Source organism: Jaculus jaculus, chromosome 16 (genome assembly GCF_020740685.1).
Source record: "Jaculus jaculus isolate mJacJac1 chromosome 16, mJacJac1.mat.Y.cur, whole genome shotgun sequence".
In the NCBI taxonomy this organism is placed as follows: domain Eukaryota; kingdom Metazoa; phylum Chordata; class Mammalia; order Rodentia; family Dipodidae; genus Jaculus; species Jaculus jaculus.
Window position 1 is genome coordinate 21,127,652 of NC_059117.1, and position 23,058 is coordinate 21,150,709.

Here is a 23,058-nt window from a genome sequence, read left to right on the forward strand (position 1 = left end):
AGTTTGTAAGTTGTCAGAATAATGAGATCAGGAGATGGAAAACAAAGTAAATTCTTGACTGAAGATTTGATTTTTACAATTAGGTGGTTTCTGGTGGGACTTACAAAAATACAAAGTGGAGTAAAAACAATAGAAATATAAAAGATTAACATTGCTATTGCTATTTATAGAGAAGCTTTGCAGAAGACTTTTATTTTTAACTTGTCTTTGTTCCAAAGCCCCCAGTGTCTAATAAAATGATATAGTTAGCATAAAGAAACCCTTGCTTCATTTAAAGATACAGTATGACATTTAGAGAACATTAACCACTATTGTCTTAGAGTTCTACCATAGCCATTCAACCTTGCTGCAGATTAGTATTACTTTAGAGATATATTCTTAAAAATAATCATGTTTCAACTTCTTCTACTAGATGTGTATTAAGTAGAGGTGGAATTTATGGATCAGAATTTTTAAAAACTTGGCTGGTGATGTGAATTTGCATCCAGTTGGGAATCATGGGACTATCTAGTAAAGAGAAAAGCAAGTCAAAGAAAGCAGAGTAACTTGATCCAATCCCTTTAAAAACATTAGGGACATGGTGTGTGAATGAAGAAAAATTTTAGCTTGCCTCAAAATGAAAAGATCCAGAAGGAATAGGGAGGATGTTTTACTGAATAAAATCAAGTCTGTAGAATTTCAAGGTTGTGCTGATGAACCCATTTTGACATTTTAAAGTAGAAGTAAACAGAAAAAGATGATGAAGGAAACTACAATTTTAAATAATTGCTCTTTATCAGACGAGTTCTTTCATGTCACTGAAGAGAAGACATGGCTTTCTGAAGGAGCTGCACCATGACTGGATAAACTGGTGCAAATTCTTTGCCTTCTCTACTTCTCACTGATTGGACATAAGCTTCCAGGGCTCCCCTGTAAACGAAAAGGACAACAGTGAACACCAATATGAAAAAAGTATAAGTAAGGCAAATGCTGGAAATGCTACACCTAGTTCCAGAGAGCAAGTGACAGGAGCTTTTGAACATGCGTTAGTGATAGAAGAGTTACGCTGTTAGAGGCCATTATAACCATCTCCAGCCATTAGAGTGTAGTGGTTTGGCTGCCCATGTTCACGGCCCTCAGGCTTTGACGGCTGGGCTCTTTCCCTTTAGCAGCTTGCTTCCTGGGGCACCTGAAAGGCTGCAACTCTGTGCTGTGCTTGTCCATGGGGCTCACCGGGGAAGACGGGCCATGGACCTGCTCAGCTGCTGTAGGCTGGGACCCTCTGGCACACAGAGTAACACAAATAGGCATGTAGGCCTATGATATGCCTGGTCTTTGATGGCTCCGAACAGCCCATTATTAGCCCATTTTGGGACTCTAACTTGGGGCAAATTGAAGTCTGAAAAGTCAAGGATATGTGGTGGCATGTTCTCTTGAATTGGATCAGGGAGTGAAAAAAATCATCACATGCCTGCAGGCACCATTTAACCCTGTGTTTGTTCCTTTTTGTATTATCTAAGACTACATTCATACTATGTGGCAGAACTTATGGTCTACAACACTCTGGTCCTTTATAGAAAAAGTTGGCCAATCCCTGTACCAGTCAGATGTGTCCAGAACCTGAGACCCACACAGTTGAGTTACAAGAAAAAAAAACAAAACAATTTCAATGTTTATTTACTTTGCTTTGGGATCACAATGTAGTCAGCTGCATGTAACCTGGCCTATGAACATATCTGGTAGGTGGAGCTAAAATGAATGATTTCAAGATGTTTCCCTCCCCTTTTGGTTTTTCAAGGTAGGGTCTTGCTGTAGCCCAGGGTGACTTGGAACTCACTATGTAGTCCCAGGGTGGCCTCAAACTCATGGTCATCTTTACCTCTGCCTCCTCAGTGCTGGGATTAAAGGCATGAACCACCATGCCCGGCTTTATTGTTCCATTTTAAAGTATCGGGTACATAAATTATATTGTTTCCTCCAAAATTTTACACTTTGGTGTTTAAGCTTATTTTTGTTTGTTTTTCAAGGTAGGTCTCAATCTCTAGCCCAGGCTGACCTGGAACTCACTATGTAGTCTCAGAGTGGCCTCGAATTCACAGTGATCCACCTACCTCTGCCTCTTGAGTGCTGGGATTAAAGGCATGGGTCACCACGCCTGGCTAAGCTTTTTTATAAAGCTGTAATAATACCAGCTCACATATTCCATATTAGGTCCCATTTATAATAATTCTTAGTTGTTTGTTTCTTGTGTGCTCCCCGACTCTTGGATAGGTGTGTCTTTTCCTTTCTTTGGGAATGTTCTTTCATTTCCTTGTGTCTTCTGGATATGTGTGGGTGGTGTACCCATGCATATATATGCCCTTGCAGCACCCCATACTCTGGCCTGCAGCAGGGTTTGCTTGCCTGCGGTGGACAGGGTGGAGCATTAGATGTCCTGCTCCATTGCTCTTGTTCTGAGCTGGAATCTCCTGTTACTAATTCCAGAGCTTGCAGGGCTCTGAAGATTCTCCAGTGTCTGCTCCCCTGTGAGACTTGAGTTTACAGGCATATGGCCATCTGCAGCTGTTTTGCGTATGATCTGAAGATTGGAACGTGGGCAGTCTCGGGTACTCATGCTTGTGCAGGAAGTACACCAAACTATTAAGCCAACTGTCCAGCTCTTTTCTAGGCTTTTAAAAAAATACATGTATATTTTTACATTGGCTTGTACATGTTCTTCAAACTCACCTGTCAAACACTTAGGGAAGTGTTCTGTGCCTGTCTTCCAAGGGAACTCAAACCAGTTCTCTTTTTCCCACTCTCAATCATTTACCCAGGCCTCATGTATTTCCACATCTGGTTCCTGCTGCCTCTTTTAGCTTAAGTTCCTGCTGTCTTGTGGGGGCTGGCTGGTGTCATGTGGTAGCCTGGTTCCTGATAGGACAGTGCCTCAACCCTGCTGAATACCAACTCACATCTTCAACCTCCCCCCAATCCAGGCCTTGTATACTTCTGAAGCTTTTAGACAGTTTGACATAACCTACAAAGACATTCAAGTCACTAGGTTTCCTTTTGTGTCACCAAATGTGCAAGGAAGCTTCACTCCATATATGGCCTTAGCCATTAGGCCCCAAACCACTGACCACTTGGGGTGAGATCAAGGGTGTGGCTTGGGGCTGGCAGAGTGTGTGTTGGTTTCTGGACATACTGAGTATCTCACAATTAAGAAGACAGGTTGTTTCTGTCATCTGTACATTCTCTCTCTTACTCTTGGAGTGCCCTTTCTTGCTTTCTCTCTGTCACAGCTCTGTATCTCTTCGGATTCTGCTTGAAATCCTCCCTTTTCAGCAAAACCTTAAAACTCCAGGTTGCAAGGGAGAATGGAAAATACCTGACTCCGTGCAGGGGTCCAACATGTACATAACAGCCTTTACTACACAGCACCCAGGATTCTGGAAGGCTCTGCTCAGGGTGTGAGTCTTAAATCAGCTATGTGGAGGGGGATGGGCAGACCACTATTTAAGAAGCCAGCTTCTGGGCTGGAGAGATGGCTTAGCGGTTAAGCGCTTGCCTGTGAAGCCTAAGGACCCCGGTTCGAGGCTCGGTTCCCCAGGTCCCACGTTAGCCAGATGCACAAGGGGGCGCACGTGTCTGGAGTTCGTTTGCAGAGGCTGGAAGCCCTGGCGCGCCCATTCTCTCTCTCTCCCTCTACCTGTCTTTCTCTCTGTGTCTGTTGCTCTCAAATAAATGAATAAATAAATAAAATTTAAAAAAAAAAAAGAAGCCAGCTTCTAGACTAAGATTTAGTCCTAAATCCCATTAATACAAAATTCTTAGCTATTAGGTAAAATAGCTACTAGAGAGCAAAGTTTTGTGAGCTGCTTCACAGCTGGCCCCTAATAGTGGTATTCTCTACGGAAACTCACTATCTTAAGCTTTTCCAGTCACGATGTCATTTTAGACAGTCATTGCCACTCCATAAATAAGAGTCCTTACAGATGGATATATAGCACCTCAACCATCAACCAAGGGCTCAACTGTCTTTGAGGAAATGATATGTTTGCGTGTGTAGGTACATATACACCAGTCTAAGAAAAAATACTGTGAAGTTCTAGAAACCATTTGTTCCACAGTGAATTCAGTACTACATTCATTCTATTTAATAAACTGACAAAAGTCAGCTTAGTTTCATTGGATTCAAAAGGATAAGACACTAAATTATATAACATGCAGAGTGAAGCCCAGAAATGAGTTGTTATATTTCTCTTTATGTGTTCATTAAAACACCATCAGAAGTACAGAGAGGAAGACAGAGTAAGCCGCCCTCCCACATAAAACCAGAGCAAGATTTTCAAGCACTTACTAAATTATTTTATTGGCTTCAGCAGAACATTAGCTTTCTTGGAAGTCAGGACAACCGTTATGTAAGAGGTAGTCTCAAGTCTGGTTTGTAACCAAAATAAGATTACTGAAGTTCTCTCCTTACTGGGAGACAAATCACCAGTGGTTATGAAGGAGTTGCCTGTGGCAACACGACAACACTGTTCAATGGGACACGCCGACAAAGCTGAAGTTTCTACAGTAAACAAAAGTGATTTTTGCTGGGCACTGAATACTCATGGTGATTAGTACTGAGATACATGACTGCATGACTACATATACCATGTACCTCAAAAGGCAAGCATTGCTCTGGCTCTGTCCTCTCTTAGTCCATCTCAGGCTCTCAGTTCCTTGTCTTGCAAATCCTACCACTTCTATAGAACTTGAAAAATCTTGCACCAAAAATTCACATTTCATCTTTACTGAAAATGCACTCAATACTTACTATGTGCAGGTCTGAGCAAGGTGGCCGCCTCGCATGCGGGGCCCACACGTGACTGCGGCACCTGCCTGTGGTGCAATTCCCCCACTTACCTCACCTGCCCCGGAGTCAGTGGTTACTCCGACTTTAAGATTAACTTGACTATTATTCATTGAAGCTCAAAAAGCAATCAAACAAAACCTGATGTCGAAAGGAAAGAAAGGAAGGAAGGTAGAAGAGAATCTTCTACCTTTGATTCAGTAGCAGTATTTTCACTGCCCTCCCTTTGCCCTACTTACGACAAGCTAGCAGATGATGCCAGGAAGGAGAGGATGAGCAGGCTCCAAGGCGGGCCCCAGAAGCTAGGGCACATGCGCTGACATTTAAAGACCAGCGCTCCCTCTAGGTCCACCTCCAGGGGGAAGAAGTTCACATCCAGTGATGCTTTTGCATGTAGGAACAGAACTTGTTTTGAGATGACATGTAAGAAAGCATGTTCGTTAAGAAAGGTCTCCCTGCCAAGAGCTAGGCTGCAGGCAGCAGTGCACTGTGTGGTTCCCCAAGAGGGGCTCAGTTTTCTGTTCTGTGAATGAAGGGTCTGAGATCAGCCATGTGGGGAAAGAAGGTGAGGCTTCTCTGAAAACGTATGACTGCATTTGGGAGAGCATGGTTTCAGTCACTAAATATAAGCTTAGCAACAGCACTGCTAATGAAATCACTAAGGAGACATTTTTAAAGAGAAGCAAAAGAAAACAGATTTGTGATATACTCACAGCAGGACAAACCTTGTGTGTAAATTCATTCCATCTTGTTAAAGTGACAAAATTAAGCCCTGCTTAATTAACTGAATCATTTCCTTATTACCAGGTATGTTGAAGCTGAGTGAATCCTTAGGACTCAAAAAATTCAGACACTGCAGATCTGAATTAGGCCCAGCCAAGACTCCCTCACCATACCTGAACCCTGTTCAGAGAGCACCTTTTGAGCAGGCCTGGATACTGAAAGGAAGCTCACCAAGCAGTTTTCTTCATTTCTGGGTCAGCTCTGTATGGGAGGCCTAAGCAAAGCAGTACTATGGGCTCATCTACTCACCCACTCAGGTGCCAAACCCTAAGGCTCAGTGACACTCAGAACCTCATAGGTTGATGTTTCCAGTGAACACTCAGTGGAGCCTTTCACCTTAATGCTCTGCTGTGACAGTAGGTGGCACCCTCATGTGCACACAACTGAGATGTATCTACCACATGAGGCTCATTCTTAATCTTAAACCCAACTCTTCCCCTGCACTGAGGCTCCAACAGAAGTTGGCTGGGTGTCATGTGCGCAGACCCAAGAGAAAGCTGGGAAAAGTCAAACTGTTAAGAGAGAGGATGACCTGGATTTGGGTGATAGAGGACGAGCTTGGCTGCCTAGGTGAATGGTGGCCTCCCATGACAGGGATGTAGGAAAATAAGGTTAGTGAGCAAGGATAATTAATTGTGGACATTTGGGGCTGAGATTTCTGTGGTGAATGTGAGTGCAGACATCTGACAGCAAGTTTGCTAGCCAACTTTAGCAAAAGCTACAGAGTGATTAAGAATGGAGATGTTTTGTGACTAGGATGTCTGGTGATTTTTTTTTTTAAAGGGCAACTTTAGAGGAATGTATTGATAGGAGACACATGAGTAACAAGCGACATGTAATAGATGATTCCACTGTGGTCATGATTGGAGAATGTGTGTGCACATTTGGGGACATGTATATACAAAGATCTATTAATTTCTTACTAAGAAATGTGTCCTCTCCACAAATATAGGAAAATTCAAATAATCCCTTGTACTCTATTTGACCACAATGGGATTAAACTGCAAATCAAAAATAAGAAAAGCTACAGAGCATACAGAAATTCATGGATATTAAACACTACAATATTGAATGATCAGTGGGTCATTTAAAAATTCAAAAAGAGCTGGAGAGATGGCTTAGTGGTTAAGCATTTGCCTGTGAAGCCTAAGGATCCTAGTTCGAGGCTCAATTCCCCAGGACCCACATTAGCCAGATGCACAAGGAGGTGCACGTGTTTGGAGTTCATTTACAGTGGCTGGAAACCCTGGTGCGCCCATTCTCTCTAGCTCCCTCTTTCTCTCTCTGTCTGTTGCTCTCAAAATAAATAAAAATAAGCAACAACAAAAAAAGAAATGTGTCCTGTTTGGTTCAAAATTCACTCATGTGCTTCACCAATTAAAAAACTACAGCATGTGAAAATGATGCAAAAAAAAAAAAAAGTTCCATGGGTGGGATGCCTCCCAGTGAGTTGTTGGTCAAGAAGGCTCCTGATGTCCCCCAACAATAAAGGCTATTGCCAAGGCTCTTGGTTTCCACCAGAACTAAATGGTAAGATTCTACTGCTGAAGACGTCCTGTGCTTTGGCAGGGCACTAAGAAAAATCAAGCTGGAGCTGAGCTTGTAGCCTCCTTTCTGCTCACTCTCATAGTGCTAGAAAGGTTATGTAGCTGCTGGGGGAGAAAAGTAATCAACAGGCTTATGCAGCAGTGGACCCTGAAAACTATATGACTGGCCAGCCTGGCACAATGTGCTAAATGGTGCAATGGAGGCATGTCTGTTGTAAGAGAATCCAACTGTTTTCTGATTGGGTTTGAGGCCCAGTTCAGTAGAGGGAATTCATGCCTGGTACTGAAAACCTAGTCAAGAGCTGGGCCAGACCTAGTCAGTAGCTGGGGAAGTCATAAACACTAGGGGATGTTACTACTGTTATTTGGCTAAATGGATATATATTATGCCTACCAAATTGATATCTAAATATGTTTATGCCTACATATTAATGCCACTCTCAGTTTTGGTTAGAATAGCTTCTCTTTTCACATGGTGGTGACTACTGGGGAGACTCAATACTCATAAAAGTGTTGAAAGCACTAAGAAAGACATCTCTACCACACCCTCCAAAGCTCAAAGGACCACTGCGGAAGAGGTGGTGGAAAGAATGTGAGAGCCAAAGGGTGGGGAGGAGCTCTGTGGGATGCTGTCTCTGGACATGAAGTGGCATTGCTTTCGTGACTTCACAGTGGCTGACGCTTTGACAGGAGGGGAAGAGTGATAACATCAAAATAGAAGAGGGCAAAAAAAAGCAAAGAAAAAGCCAGGCATGATGGCTCACACCTTTGACCCCTGCACTCAGGGCTGAGGTAGGAGGATCGCTGTGAGTTTGAGGCTGCCTTGAGACTACATAAATGAATTCCAGACCAGCCTGGGTTAGGGTAAGACCTTTCCTTGAATAAACCAAAAAGGAAAAAAACAAGAGGTTCTGTGGAAAGGGCATACAGGAGGAGGGGACAAAGAGGAGGTGGGGAGGATTATAATAAAGGACCAGTGTGTAAATGTATGGAGGTTCTCAATAATTTTTTTTAAATGTGGGCTGTAGAGATGGCTCAGTGGTTAAGGTGCTTGTCTGTAATGCCTAAAGAACTAGGTTTGGTTCCCTAGAACCCACATAAAGCCAGAGGCACAAAGTGGTGCATGCATATGGAGCTCGTGTGCAGTGCCTGGAGGCCTTGGCCAGCACCCATTCATTCTTTCTCTCCCAGCAAATAAAAAAATTATATATATATGAAAATATGGCACTGAAGTGGGTCTTCTCATAGTTATTTTTAAAGTTGGAAGTGCATGGTCCTCAAGGTTGTATCAGGTATGGAGTAAGCAAAAGAAGTGGAGGGCTGCAAGTGTTAGAGAAAGTAGGCTTCTCTGCCCAACAGCATGCAGAGGGCTCTAACATGCTGGTGCCTGGACAATGAGGTGGCCATCTTGAAAAGATGTCATCACCCGTCTGTTTCCACAGACACTGCCCCTTTATTGTTATCTGTGTCCCCCTCTAGCCCAGATGATGTCCCTGGAAAACACAGCTTTACCTGAGGAGGAGGAGCCTGTCCTTTTCAGAGGGATGATCGTCCAGCCATTGGGAGAAGCGTGCATGGGACCACTCTGCCCTCTGTGAGGTTGCAAAACAGAGAAGAGAGTACATATGCATTCCTTAGCAAATGGAAGCAGATGCTGGTTCAAAATATATCCAAGGATGCTTCAGGTGAAATTATCCCCCTCGGGAAGCATTTGGAAGGTGCCATAGATATTTATGCAATTTTCTGACTAGCAACAAAACTTGGGATTTGCAGCTGTGTAGCCACCATTTAAGAGCTCTGTGAGCACAAATTACCTGTGACGGTCTGTTTTCATGGGAGGCAGAGTGCACGTTGCCCTGGAACTCCCGGCAGTGCTTTTGTCTCAGTCTCTAAAGTGCTGGGTTCTAGGCCTGAGCCACTAGGCATTATTTTTTTAAATGGCTAATTCTGAATTCATTAAGTAATTTTTTTTATACTGCTGAGAAAACAGCTATGGGACAATGGAAGTTTTCTTTTCTAATTTACTGTCAAAGGCAGGCATTTGGGCCAGAGAGATGGCTTCGTGATTAAGGCGTTAGCTTGCAAAGCTTAAGGACCCAGGTTCACTTCTTCAGGACCCATGTAAAGCCAGATGCAAAAAGTGGCGTATGCAACCGGAGTTTGTTTGCCATGGCTAAAGGCCCTGGTGTGTGCCATTCTCTCTCCCTCTCCTTACAAATAATTTTGTTTTTAAAGATAACCATCTAAGACTAAAAGCAGGCGAGATCCAAGAGAACTCACTCAGTGAGGGAGCTCAGTGTTTAAAGTTAACTGGGAAAGCTTCAAGACGGTTGAGGCTTCATTTTATACCTGGAAAGGGGATTTCAGCTCAGCAGGTGCTCTTGTGAACAGAAACTGAATAATGATGCTGAATGGAATGATATCTCCCAAGGCTGGACTGTTGGCCACATGATCACTTGTCTGGAAGAGTAGTGGTCTAGAAGAAAAGCAGAAGTTTGTCATACTCTTCAATATTGAAAGAGGTGGTCTGGTGGAAAAATCATTCTGCCTGAATCATTACATGCTTCCTAGTATTGAAGGACAATCCCCACATTTCATAACTGCATTTTCAGTACCAACACACACATGCTGGGCTCTTGCAGGCTGATATATCTTTCAGGTCTCTTCTTGACCCTGGCCCCTGGTCCGTGGGTCTGATATTATTTCTGGTTGATTCAGCCCAATCCCCTTCTGCAGTTCATTTAATTAGTAAGCTAAATTGAATAAAGCACAAAGCAAAGGCTTTAAGTTGGTCTAACTAATACACTGTTATTAAGGTCATGTCTTTAGTTTTCATTTGATATAGAACATGTCTTTGGACTATACTCCTAACATGGATGAGCTCCTATATTTTCCTTATCACTTCCAGAAGGCATCTATATATACATCTATATATGCAATTTTCTGACCTTGCTGACTATTCCAACAAAACTCAATGCTTGTTCCCTTCTAATACACTATGCTTCTGAGTTTCACCATCACAATCCTATAGCAGAGGTGTGTTAAGAAATCCATTCTACTAAAAATCCTCCACCACTCTGTGTACAAGTCTGGCCAGAATGCTAGGCAGCTGTTACTCATCCCTCCTTAACTCTGACAGATGAGAGCTAATGCCTCTGCCTAGCTCAGAGGCTGCCCTGGAGAGGCCAGCTGGCGGCCACATTTCCTGACAGAGCAGATGATTATGAGCCTTGTTGAGCAGCACTGCATCCCAGTCTCTCTTTGCTCCCTCTTATTTACATCAACATATGAATGAAGGCCTGTGTGAAACAGAGAAGTGAATTGCTCCCTCCCTCCTCCCTTTCTCTTTTTCTTTCTCTGTTGAGGTACCATGTTGAGTCAAGAGACTCCTAACAGATAGCTGAATCTTGATGGGTCCAAAATATTAGAAAAGTTTTAAAGAATATTTTTATTTATTTATTGGAGGGAGAGAGAAAATGAATGAATGAGTATAGGAGGTGGCAAGGGGTTGCAAGCAAGTGCCTTTCCCAGCCTGAAAATGAATTTTTAAAAATTATTCTACAAGTGTAATTTATCTCTCTGCAGAGATAATGATGTGACCTGTTCCCTGTAACAGCCTCATGTGCTTTGATACCTGGACCCCAACAGGTGGCAGTTTGGGAGGCAGAGCCTTGCTAGAAGAGGTGCATTGCTAGGAGTGGTGTTTTGGAGTGTTATGCCCCAGCCTCCCCCTTGCCACAGCTCAGTTCACTCTTGCTTTCTTTCGGCCAGCTGGTATGGCAAGAAGCAATGTCCAGCCTCTATTCTACCATCCTTACCCTTCTACGGCAAAGCTTCCCATCAAGACCGTAAGCCCCAATAAACCTGTTCCTTCCGTCGGCTGCTTTAGGTCAGGTGATTTGCCTCAGCAATATGAAGGCAACTATGACACCCTCCCAACAGGGAGGAGTTAATTAATTTTCCTGTGTGTATGGGGGGGTGGTGTATCAAGGTCTCTCAATTAAATTTTTAAATATTTTAATTTATTTTATTTGTGAATGGAAAGAGAGCAGAAAAGCTGCAATGAACTCCGGATGCATGTGCCACTTTGTGCATCTGGTTTTCTGTGAGTTCCGGGGAATCAAGTCTGAGCTGCCTGGCTTTACATGGGTGCTGGAGAACTGAAGCTGGATTGACAGGCTTTGCAGGCAAGCACCTTTGCTGAGCCATCTCTCCAACTCTGAGAAACCTTTTCCAAACTGCTTTATGAGATAGCATTATTTTATTTTAGTTATTTAGAAAATATTTATTTATTTGAGAGAGAGAAGTAGAGAGAGAGAGAGAGAGAGAATGGGTACACCAGGGACTCCAGCCACTGCAAACAATCTCCAGATGCCTGCGCCACTTTGTGCATCTGGCTTACATGGGTCCTGAGGAATAGAACCTAGGTTCTTAGGCTTCACAAGCAAGTGCCTTACCACTAAGCCATTTCTCCAGCTCCTAGTTTTTGTTTTGACTGTAGGAACCCTTATAAGTGTGGATGACACTATCTTCATGTGAGCCCAAGATGCTAGTTTCAATAACATCATAACCACCTTGAGGAGCAGTTACTCCATAAGTACTTATAATGTGTCCGGAACAAATAAAGTTTTATAGAAGGTGAGGTCAGCAAGATGCCAAGAGGTCTCAGGCTTCATTATCCCTGTCCCAAAATGCCAACTAATAAAACTATCCAGGGCTGGAGACATGGCTTAATGCTTAAGGCACTTGCCTGCAAAGCCAAAGGATCCAGGTTTGATTCCCTGGGACCCATGTAAGCCAGATGTGCAAGGTGATGCATGCACGCGGGGTTTGCTGACAGTGGCTGGAGGCTCTGGCACACCCATTCTCTCTCTCTGTGTCTTTCTTTCTCTTAAATAAATAAATAAGTAAAATATTAAAAAAATAAAACTATCCATTTACAAGAACACCTTAGTGAGAAACCTAAAACTTGTAAATTAGGTTGACCCACTCCTATGGACCTCAGAATCATAAAAACTATACTAGGAGAGTATGAAGATGGTCTTACTGTGACTAAAACACCCCTTCACTTCCTTCATATCACACCAGAGGACTCCATGAACTTCCAAGGTAAGAACAAACAACCAGAAGCAGATATCCAACTTTGTGAACATTTTCTGCACAGGCCATTCCTCACCTCCCAGGGAACAGAGCACGTAAGAGCAGGGCTGGACTCCTTGGGGGTCAAGTGGAAGCCAAATAAGGGACTTAGAGCTCACAGCAACTAGTGTGCAGATCCGGGGGGCAGTGCTGTGCTCCTGATAGCAACTGCGCGTGATCCCTGCAGCAGCCAGTGTCAGCCTACTTGCCAAAGCTTAGATAAGGGCAGCAGCTCAGCAGTTAGTGAACTGCTCAGGGTCAGGATCGCTATCAGCGTGCACACTCCACACTACAGGTCAGAAGAGACGGAGAGGCCAGAGGGGGAGGCTGTCTTCTCGAATATACAGACACCGATAAATATAAGGACATAGGATTATAAAGAGTTGGGGAATCATGGCACCAATGAAAGAAACTAATAGAACTTAATAATGAGCCCATAAGAAACAGACATCTGTTGGATGACTAAGAGTTCAGAATAATTACGTTTCTAGAAAGCTCAGTAAACTTCAAAAATACACGCATTGGAAATATAATTTTGAAAACATGAACAAAATAAGAAATTTGACAAAGAACAGATACAATTAAAAAAAAAAATCAAACCCTGGGCTGGGGAGATGGATTAGCATTTAAAGGCACCTCTTGCAAAGCCTACCATCCCAGGTTCAGTCCCCCCAGTACCCATGTAAACCAGATAAACAAAGTGGCACTTGCATTGAGAGTGTTTTTTTTTTTTTTTTTCCCCCAGCAAGAGGCCCTAGGTGTGTCTATACTCATAACACAAAGGCACTTTCTCTGTGTCTCTGCAAATAAATCAAAGTACATAAAAAAAAAAAACACATGAAAAATACAGTGACTGAACTCAAGGGAGACTATCACCAGCACACTTGATTATGCATAAAAAAATCCGTGATTTTCTAGTTATTGTTAAGGAAACAAAAAAGAATAAAAATGAATGTAGAAGTCTACAGGAATTAAGAAGTACCACCAAGAGCATTAAGATTTGCATAGTGCTTGGGAGGCAGAGGTAGGAGGATCGCTATGAATTCAAGGCCACCCTGAGACTACAGTGAGTTCCAGGTCAGTCTGAGCTAGAGTGAGAACCTACCTCAACAAACAAACAAACAAACAAACAACAACAAAACCAAACCATAACAATAATAAAAAGAAAGGGGCCAGAAAAAAAAAATGTTTACAGAAGCAATAGCTGAACATTCTCTAAATCTATTAAAAGCATCCAGGGATACAAAGGAGAGAGGTCTCCAGTGAAATCTAACCCAAAGAAGAGCCCACCAAGACATAACAAACTATAACAGATGTGAAGGTCTTTAGCAAGAAGCAGTCATGACCCTATCACATGGAAAAGAGCCTCACAGGGCTGTTAGCAGGACTTCAGAATTCAGCACTGAAAAGCACTTACAGGTTATGTATTCCCTTCTTCGTGTTGGAATTAGCTGGCTCTGTATCTCTTTTGGCTTTGACAAATTTAAAGCCAAATCTGAAACTCAACAATTTAGATTTTTGGTTTGAATATTTATGTTTTTCATAATTTTTTCTCACTATATTCATAAAGTAAAAGTGCAAACGAAATAAGGAAGAAAGAAGGCAAAAAGGAGGAAGGATGTGAAAGAGACGGAGGCAGGGAGAGAGGAACAGTCTAGACACGTGTATGGAACATGCTATGTCTATGAAGCCCGGCACACGAGATTATTGGTGGAAGCCTATACAAGCCAGCAGGTGAAACCAGCTAACTTGAAAGTGAGCTTTCTCCTGGTCAGTCACCTGTCCCTTTGGAGGCCTGAGTCACAGAAGGTGCTTTTGCTGTTGTTGCTATTTGTTTTTTGACAAAACCAAACCTTCCATTCTGGCCACTAACAGAACTGCGAAAAGAGCATATAAAGTGACACTGAGTTTGATTTTGTATTATGCACCACAGATATAATTACCTGTAAACACCACATGCAGACATTTTATTTCTGGTGCTTGTTTTAGGAAGTGAGGGAGCACAGCTTGAGCCCTTCCTGTTCCCCGATTCCAGGTGGAATTTGAAACACTAGCAAGTTTAAAAATAAATCACCACCTAAAGTACTTTACAAAACAAAAGAAAATTAAGGTGTTATAAAACATAAAATTCCATAATGTGATTCTAAGAGATTATTCTTCCAAGGTTACACTTTATAACCAGAAGGCAGAGTTAATTAGACAAGTAGTAGGCCCCTCAGAAAAGAAGTCTATTTCTAGTCATGGAGAGTTATATTTAAGTGACTCAGTTTCTGCACAGCCTGTTAAAGCCAGTTCCAAAGTGCAGAATGACAGAAAACTATCAGTGGTGGTCACTTCTATGCCACATGGCACCATGCCTATTCCCTCATCAGTTCTTGGCAAAGGGTTTGGGAAGGCAGGAAGATGGCTGGGTCTGTACACTAAGTGTGGTGGTTTGATTCAGGTGTCCCCCATAAACCTAGTTGTTCTGAATGCTAAGTTCACAGCTGATGGAGATTTGGGAATTAATGCCTCCTGGAGGGAGTGTATTGTTGGGGGCGGGCTTATGGGCTCTATAGCCAGTTTCCCCATGCCAGTGTTTGGCACACCCTCCTGTTGCTGTGGTCACCTTATGTTGTCCAGGGGGTGATGTCCACCCTCTGCTCATGCCATCGTTTTCCCCTGCCATCGTGGAGCTTCCCCTTGAGCTTGTAAGCCAAAATAAATCTCTTTTTCCCAGAAGCTGCTCTTGGTTGGGTGATTTCTACCAGCAATGCGAACCGGACTGCAACACTAAGCCAGAAACTGCCACAGAAATGAAAAGGTGAAAGAGAAAACATGATTCCTTTTGGGGATGGGGCACAGGAGGTCATGTTCCTTGTACAGGAAATAGGAGGGTCTTGGAGAAAAGGCATTAGGTGTTGGAGGACTGCAGGAGGCAAGGCCTCTAGAAGTCTCTCTAGCCTGGTTTGTGACAAGAGAGGTCATTAGGGCCCCAGGAGAACATGATGCAGGAAGCGGATGACTTGGAGTACAGAGGTTAGAAGGGTTCTTTTCCTAGAGTCTGGAGTCTATCTTTGCAGAACAGGCAGGAAAGGAGGCAGGTTTTCAGGCAGATGCTCTCTCAAGGAAAGTGCACACATACCTTGATGTCCCTGGCGCCCCATTAAGGCAGCTGTGGGCAGTAGAAGACAGTGAGATGAAGTCTTTTAGCAGCAGGAATTTGCCACCAGATGTTATTCTGACATCTTCCTAGATGATACACACAAACATTCCAATGTGTTCCAGAACTGACAGGTGAAAAGAAAGGGGACGTCTGGACTATAGTAGGACTCAGTGGTCCCACCCAGGCTGGGGGTTCAGGCAGCCCTGAGCCTCAGATTCTCTCACCTGCCAGTGCAGCAGCGCTAACAGGCGACTTGCCCCTGTGACTGCCATGCCTACCTCACAAGTGGGTTAGGTCACCTGAGAAAAGTGTTACTACAGGCTTGGAATATGCAAAAATGACCAACCAATGGTTGGTAGCAATGCTAAAAATGATAAACTAGGGCTGGAGAAATGGCCCAGTGGTTAAGGCACTTGCCTGCAAAGCCTAAGGACCCAGGTTCGATTCCCCAGTACCCACATAAGCCGGCTGCACATGGTGGTGCATGTGACTGGAGTTTGTTTGCAATGGTTAGAGACCCTGGTGCACCAATTCTGTCTCCCTCCCTCCCTTTCTCTCTGTCATAAATAAATAAAAATAAAAAGAAATTAAAAATGATAAACTAAACATCTAACACCCTCCCCCATGGCTGCTCAAAACAGTGGTGGCAATAGTTACAACCAAATTGAGACAGCAGCTACAGGGAAGCCAGAGTCCAAAAGGGATAGATTAAGAACCCCGATACAAGTAGACAGGACAGAACCCATCAGGGTGGTCTTAGTATTAAGAGTGCTCAAAATGGAAAAGATAGTCTTGTTTAAACTAAGTGTGTGTGTGTGTGTGTGTGTGTGTGTGTGTGTGTGCATGTCTGCCATTATACTTTGTTTTTATCTGTCCCCTCTGTCTGCAGCCCGACACCCTCCCCCAGCCTCCGGGCCCCTCTTGCTGTCCCTTCCCCTTCACTAAGAATCCCCCCACTTTTGCCTTCATGCCACATGTACCCCATTCCCCTTTCTTCCTCCTTCCCTTAATATCTTTTCATTCCTTCTCATCACACACACACATACACGCATGTACACATGCTCATGAGAAAACATGATTTTTGTTTTTCTGAGTCTAGTCTGGCTTATTTTGGTTAATAAAATGATCTCCACTTGTGCCCATTTTCTTACAAATGTCATGATTTCATTTTTCTCTGTGGCTGAAAAAAATTCCATTGTGTAGATTCGCCACATTTCTTGAACCAATGCTCTGCTAAGGGACATCTAGGCTGGTTCCGTCCTCAGCTGTTGAGACTAGAGCCATCTGAGTAAATGATCATGGACAGGTACCTCTGTAGCAGGACAACTTAAGTCTTCAGAAATGCCTAGGAGTGCTCTAGCTGGGCCACATGCTCGTTCTAGTTTTGGTTCTCTGAGGACTCTCCACGCCGACTTCCACTATGGCCACACAAGTTTCTATTTCTTCCAGCAGTGAACAGGGTTCCTTTTCCCCCACATATCTGTTATCATGTGTTCTTTCTACGATAGCCATTCTGCCTGGGGTGCATTTTTTAATTTGTATTTCTTTGATGGCTGAGGATGTTGGACATCTTTTCAGATTTTTTGGCAACTTCATTTCTTTTGATAACTGTCTATCCAGTTCAATGACCCATTTATTGATTGTATGTTTAGAGTGTGCTTAATTTTTAAAGTTTTTAAAAATTAGATTAATTAATTAATTTTGGTTTTTCTGAGGTAGGGTCTTGCTCTAGCCCAGGCTGACCTGGAATTCACTATGTAGTCCCAGGCTGACCTCAAACTCACATTGATCCTCCTACCTCTGCCTCCCAAGTGCTGGGAATAAAGGTGTGCGCTGCCATGCCCAGCTCTTTATTTATTTTTATGAGAAAGAGAGAGGGGCAGATACAGAAACAGAGAGAAAGACAGAATGGGCATGCCAGGGCCTCCAGCCACTGTTAACAAACTCCAGATGCAGGCATCACCTTGTGCATCTGGCTTATATGGGTCCTTTGGCTTCGTAGGCAAGTGCCTTAGCTGCTAAGCCATCTTCAGCCCCATAATTTTTGTTGTTTTGTTTTAATGTATTCCCGATATTAATCCAATGTGTAGCTGGCAGAGTCTTCCCCATTCTGCAGACCATCTTTTCACTCTGGTGACTATCTCCCGGTCTGCACAGCAGCTTTTCAACTTCATGCAATCCCATGGATGAACTCAAGATTATTTTCTGTGCTACTGAAGTTCTTTGCAGGAAGACCTTGTAGCTGCCTGTATCTTGAAGGATTTTCCTCCAGCAGTTTTAAGCTTTACATTAAGGTCTTTGATGCATTTTTGGATTGACTTTTGCACAGGGAGAGAGATAAGGATATAGTTTCATTCTTGTACATAGAGCTATGAGCTTTCCTAGCACCATTTGTTGATACTGTCATTTTTCCAAATGTATCTTTTTGATTCTTTTCTCAAAAATTAACTCAGGAGGCTGAGGCAGGAGGATTTCTGTGTGTTCGAGGCCAGCCTGGGCCTGCAGAGTGGGTTTCAGGCTGGCCCAGGCTAGAGCGAGGCCCAGCCTTAAAAACAACCAGGCGGCTGTGGCTGCGTGAGTTTGCTTCTAGGTCCTCCATTCTAAGTTCCTTAGTCTATCGTGTGTTTTATTGTGTCATGGGTATTATGATAATCCCACCACAACTCCTTCTGGTTAGGACCACTTTGATGATTTAGAATCTTTTGTGCTTTTACATGAATTGCTTTTTTTTTTTCATAGTATTGTGAAGAATATTGCAAGAATTTGGATGGTAATTATGTTGAATCTATAGTTTTCAGTAACCTACCCATTCTTACAACGTGAATTGTATCCATCCAATGAACAGGGCAGTCTTCCCATCTTCTATTGTGCTCTTCAATTTATTTCTTGAGCGCTGGTGTGTTCATGTGTTTGAGTGACACCACACACCTGTCCTGGTGCCGTGAGGAAGTTAGAGGACAACTCTGAGTATTATTCCTCACCTTCCATCTTGTTTGACTTTAGGAACTAGTAATTAATTAATTTTTCTTTCAAGGTAAGATCTTACCTTAGCTCAGGCTGAGCTAGAACTCACTCAACAACCTGCAGCTTCAGGGTGGCTTTGAACTCACAGTGATCCACTTACCTCAGCCTCCTGAGTGCTAGAATTAAAAGTCTGTGCCTCCATGCTTGGGTACTTATTTTTACGACTGCCACCACCACCATCACTACTACCACTACTATTACTATTGCTATTTATTGCTTTTATCAAGGGAGGGCCTCACTCTAGCGCAGGCTTACCTGGAACTCACTCTGTTGCCCCAGTCTGGCTTCAAACTCATGGGGATCCTTATACCTCAGCCACCCTAGTGCTGGAATTAAAGATGTGTGCCCTTTTTCTTTTATTTATCTATTTTATCATTCATTCATTCATTCTTTAGGTTCTTGTCCAGGCTGATCTGGAACTTACTCTGTAGCTTAAGCTGTCCTTGAACTCAGTGATCTTCCTACCTCAGCTTTATTATTCTTATTATTATTCTTTATTTATTTATTTGAGAGTGACAGACAGAGAAAGAGGCAGATAGAGAGAGGGAGACAGAATGGGTGCGCCAGGGCCTCCAGCCACTGCAAACGAACTCCAGATGCATGCGCCCCCTTAGCATCTGGCTAATGTGGGTCCTTAGGCTTCACAGGCAAGCGCTTAACCACTAAGCCATCTCTCCAACCCCTACCTCAGCTTTTTGAGTGCTGGGAATAAAGGCATGAGCCACCACATCATTCCCTCCCTCCCTCCCTTCCTCCCTCCCCTCCCTTCCTCTCCCCTTCCTCTTTCCCTCTTTCCTCCCTCCCTCTTTCTTTCTTTCTTTCTTTCTTTCTTTCTTTCTTTCTTTCTTTCTTTCTTTCTTTCTTTCTTTCTTTCTTTCTTTTTCTCTCCCTCTTTCTCTCTCTCTCTCTTTCCTTTCCCCTTCCTCTTTTCTTTTCTTAGACAGGATTTGTTGTTCACCAAGCTGGCTGGCCTGTGAGCTTTCAAGATTCTCCATCTCTGCTTCCCATCTTGCTGCCAGAGGGCTGGGATTAGAGATGTTTACAACAGTATTTTGCTGTATGTCGGTTTTGAGGGACTCAAGTCATCAGGCTTGGACAGCAAATGCTTTACCCACTGAGTCACGTGCCCAGCCATGCCACTGTGAGGCTTGGAAAGTTGTCTATTTTAGAGACGGTCCCATGAGTTGCATAGAATAAGTCTACTGGATGGAATAGTCTGTAGATATCTGTTAAGGACATTGCATCTGAAGGTTTTTGCTGTTGGTGATTTTTAGTATCGGTAACCTCTCTAAAGATAAAAGGCTAGAGATATGTGTTAGTAGTTAAAGCACTTGCCTGCAAAGCCAAAGGACCCAGGTTTGATTCCCCAGGCCCACATAAGCCAGATGCACAAGGTGGCTTATGCATCTGGAGTTCATTTATAGCGACTGGTGGTCCTGACACATCCATTCTTTCTGCCTCTCTCTCTCTCTCAAATAAATAAATAAATAAAAATAAAGGTAAGAGTGGAATTTTGTAGAACTGCACATTGAATCCAGGGCCTTGTTCATGCTATGCAAACACAAAACCACCAAGCTATTATTCCTCTAGCTCCAACAGTGGAGTTTAAAAATTATTTTTGTATTAATATTGTATCAAGACCTATATGATACTAAGCTCATTGTTTTTTTAAATAAAATTGGGAGTTCCAACAGTTTGCGTGTATGTGTGTGTATATCAAGAAGATACCATATATCTATACATATATACATACACACACACACACACACACACACACACACATCTGGTATCTTCTTGATGAACTGTATCCTTTATTAATATGTAGTAGCCTTCATCCCTCCAACCCCCTCCCCCCAAGGCAGGGTCTCACTCTAGCCTAAGTTGATCTAGAACTCACTTGGTAGCTAGTCTGGGCTCGAACTCACAGAGATCTTACTTTAGCTTCCCAAGTGCTAAGATTAAAGGTGCATCCACCATGCACAGGTCTGCAGTGGCCTTCCTTATGTCTTCTGACTAATTAGGCTTGAAGTCTAATTTCTCAGATATCAGAACAGCTATACCATCAAGCAACATTTCTATATTAATTGCAGATTGTGACCTCAGAAAGCCATTAGGACTTCTAAAATGACAACAACTGACAAAACCATTCCATTCTGGTTACTGATTACTTCACCTTGAACTTTCTTTCCTGCTGAAAGATTCATCATAACATAGCCCTATCCCAACTGCTTTCACGGCTCTTTGGTAAAGATGGTAATGAAACTCTCAGTAGTGCAGGCTATGGACATCAGCAGGGACAAACTATCTCTCTACGAGGAAGGTGATCAGGCCTACAGGTTGTGTCCCTGAGCCAATAAATGGCATTGAGTCCCTTTTGTGTCATTTCACAGATCTACAATGGACATCCATGTTGACAATGTCAAGAGCCAGAGTCTTTAGGCCTTTGGCCAAGGGAAATGAAGGTAGCAACCTCACCCAGACTGCTCAGACTGCCATGCTGCAGAGGGACAGACAAGGATGGGGTCTTGGCAGCTCTGACACATGTCTTGTATAGAAATGCAAGTCACCCAGGGGCACAGCACTAATGTCAGCAATATTCTGAGGCAGCATTCTGTCCTGAGTATGAAAGGTTCTTGCAGCCTGAAGAACTCTAATGTAGACAGTAAAATGTAAATGTATGCAAGAAGCTTGCTGGCGTAATGAACTAGTCCACTGATATTACCATCAGAAAGAGTGCCCAGAGGCAGATGGCATGGTGTGGGGAGGACAGAGCTGAGGCTGGGGTCCGAACTGGAGATAGTGCCTCTGGCTGGCAGTCTCCCTCACTGCAAAGATTCCATTGTCTTCTGCAGCCACGACCTCAAATTCAGACTGAGGCCCCATGTAGTTACTGCAAGGGGCTGGGGCTTTGCTCTTTGACTTTCCCCTCCACCTGACTGGATAATGTTTTAGTGGATTTTCTATTCTTTTGTTATTTCTACATGGGAAAAACAATTCTAAGAATTTTAAATACTTTTTTAAAAAACTTTTCTCACTACAAAAATAAAACTGAGGCAGAAAATTTGAAAACTATAGGAGGTCTTAAAAGGAAAATATGGATGACAATGTTACATTATTTTTTATTCCATATAAACACATATTATTATTTAAGTACCATAGAGGGCTAAGGAGATGGTTCAATCAGTAAGCAAATACCTTGTAAGCACAAGGACCCAAGTTTAATCCCAAAAACTGTTTTTATTTTTTCGGTTTTGTTTTAAAGCTAAGCTGGGTGTGGTGGCATACACCTTTAATCCCAGCACTCAGGAGGCAGAGGTCGGAGGACTGACATGTGTTCAAGGCAACCCTGAGACTACATAGTGAATTCCAGGTCAGCCCCCCCCCCACCGCAAAAAAAAAAAAAAGGTAGGTGTGGTCCTAGCACTGGTGAGGAGAGAAAGGCAGGGGAGTTTGGAAACAGCTAGCCTGGCCTATTTGGTGATTTCTAGGCCAGCGAGAGACCCTATCTCACAAAAGGTTGATGGCACCTGAACGATTATTACTTGAGATTGCTTGTTCTCTGGCCACAGGACACAGGCACACATGTACGCCTGCACATGCAGGTGTATGTGCACACATATGCTCAAAAAATAAGTAAAAACAGTAGGGATCATGTCATACATCCTGTCAGATTTTTTAAATTTAGTGTTGTACTAGGGATTATTTGTCTCATAACTGGGTATGAAGTAGCAATCTGATTGGCTGTTAGTGGCTGCACACATGTCACTCTATTTTACTGAGCAGTTCCAAACCTAGCCCAGGTTAGCATACACGTGGTTATTGGCTGACACCTACCCCCTGTCATAACATGCAGCAGATTTGGAGGAAATGCACACTAACAAGAAGGCTTTTCATGTAACTGCTCTGAACTAATTCTGGAAAATAGAGAGATCTCTAATAAGATATTGCAGGTAAGCAGACTAGAGGGCCTGCAATTACTGATCTTCTCCTCTTGAGCAAGGGACCTGCCTGCATTCTCCCCGTCCCCCAAGAAAGCATTCCCAAGTCCACTCTCTTCTCTCCATGACACAGCCGACACAGGCTGGCAGAGATGGGCAGAAGTTCACAGCTCTCCTCTAACCATGGGCCAAACCCATTCTGGATCTGAACCCCCTAATTATACTATGCTATTATTTCTTGATCCAGTTGATAAGTATTACCCCAGTTCCATCAATAACAAAGAAAGTGCTAGAATCAATTTAGTAATTTTGGTAGAATTAGTTTCTCAGTAGGAATATTTTGGCATTTGAGAATTTTTAAAAATATTTTTATTTATTTGAGAGAGAAGCGGGGGAGGGAGAGAATGGACACACCAGGGCCTCCAGCCATTGCAAACAAAGTCCAAATGCATGCAACACCTTGTACATCTGGCTTATGTGGGTCCTGGGGCATCAAACCTTGGTCCTTTGGCTTTGTAGGCAAGGCCTTAACTACTAGGCCATTTTTCCAGGCCCTGGTATTTGAAATTTTTAGTTCAGGTCCTGGGAATGCTCCATAGGCAGGATACAACTGTTCTTATGTACCCGAGGCCTTAGGAGCCAACAGGTCATTTGCAGGGGAAG

The 23,058-nt window shown here is 43.2% G+C and overlaps 1 protein-coding gene across 3 annotated transcripts in view; it reads right to left on the reverse strand.

Annotated features, from left to right (window-relative positions):
* Positions 1 to 35: 35 nt before the first annotated feature.
* Positions 36 to 23,058, reverse strand: part of Cog5 (component of oligomeric golgi complex 5) — a 277,027-nt gene continuing 254,004 nt past the window's right edge. For all 3 annotated transcript variants that reach the window (XM_004652876.3, XM_045135739.1, XM_045135738.1), the window contains exons 20-22: positions 9,499 to 9,625; positions 8,662 to 8,741; positions 36 to 909 (exon numbers count right to left, since the gene is read on the reverse strand). In XM_004652876.3, coding sequence (XP_004652933.2) covers positions 795 to 909; positions 8,662 to 8,741; positions 9,499 to 9,625 — 322 coding nt within the window. In that variant the 3' untranslated portion in view covers positions 36 to 794. The remainder of the gene's footprint in view (positions 910 to 8,661; positions 8,742 to 9,498; positions 9,626 to 23,058) is intronic.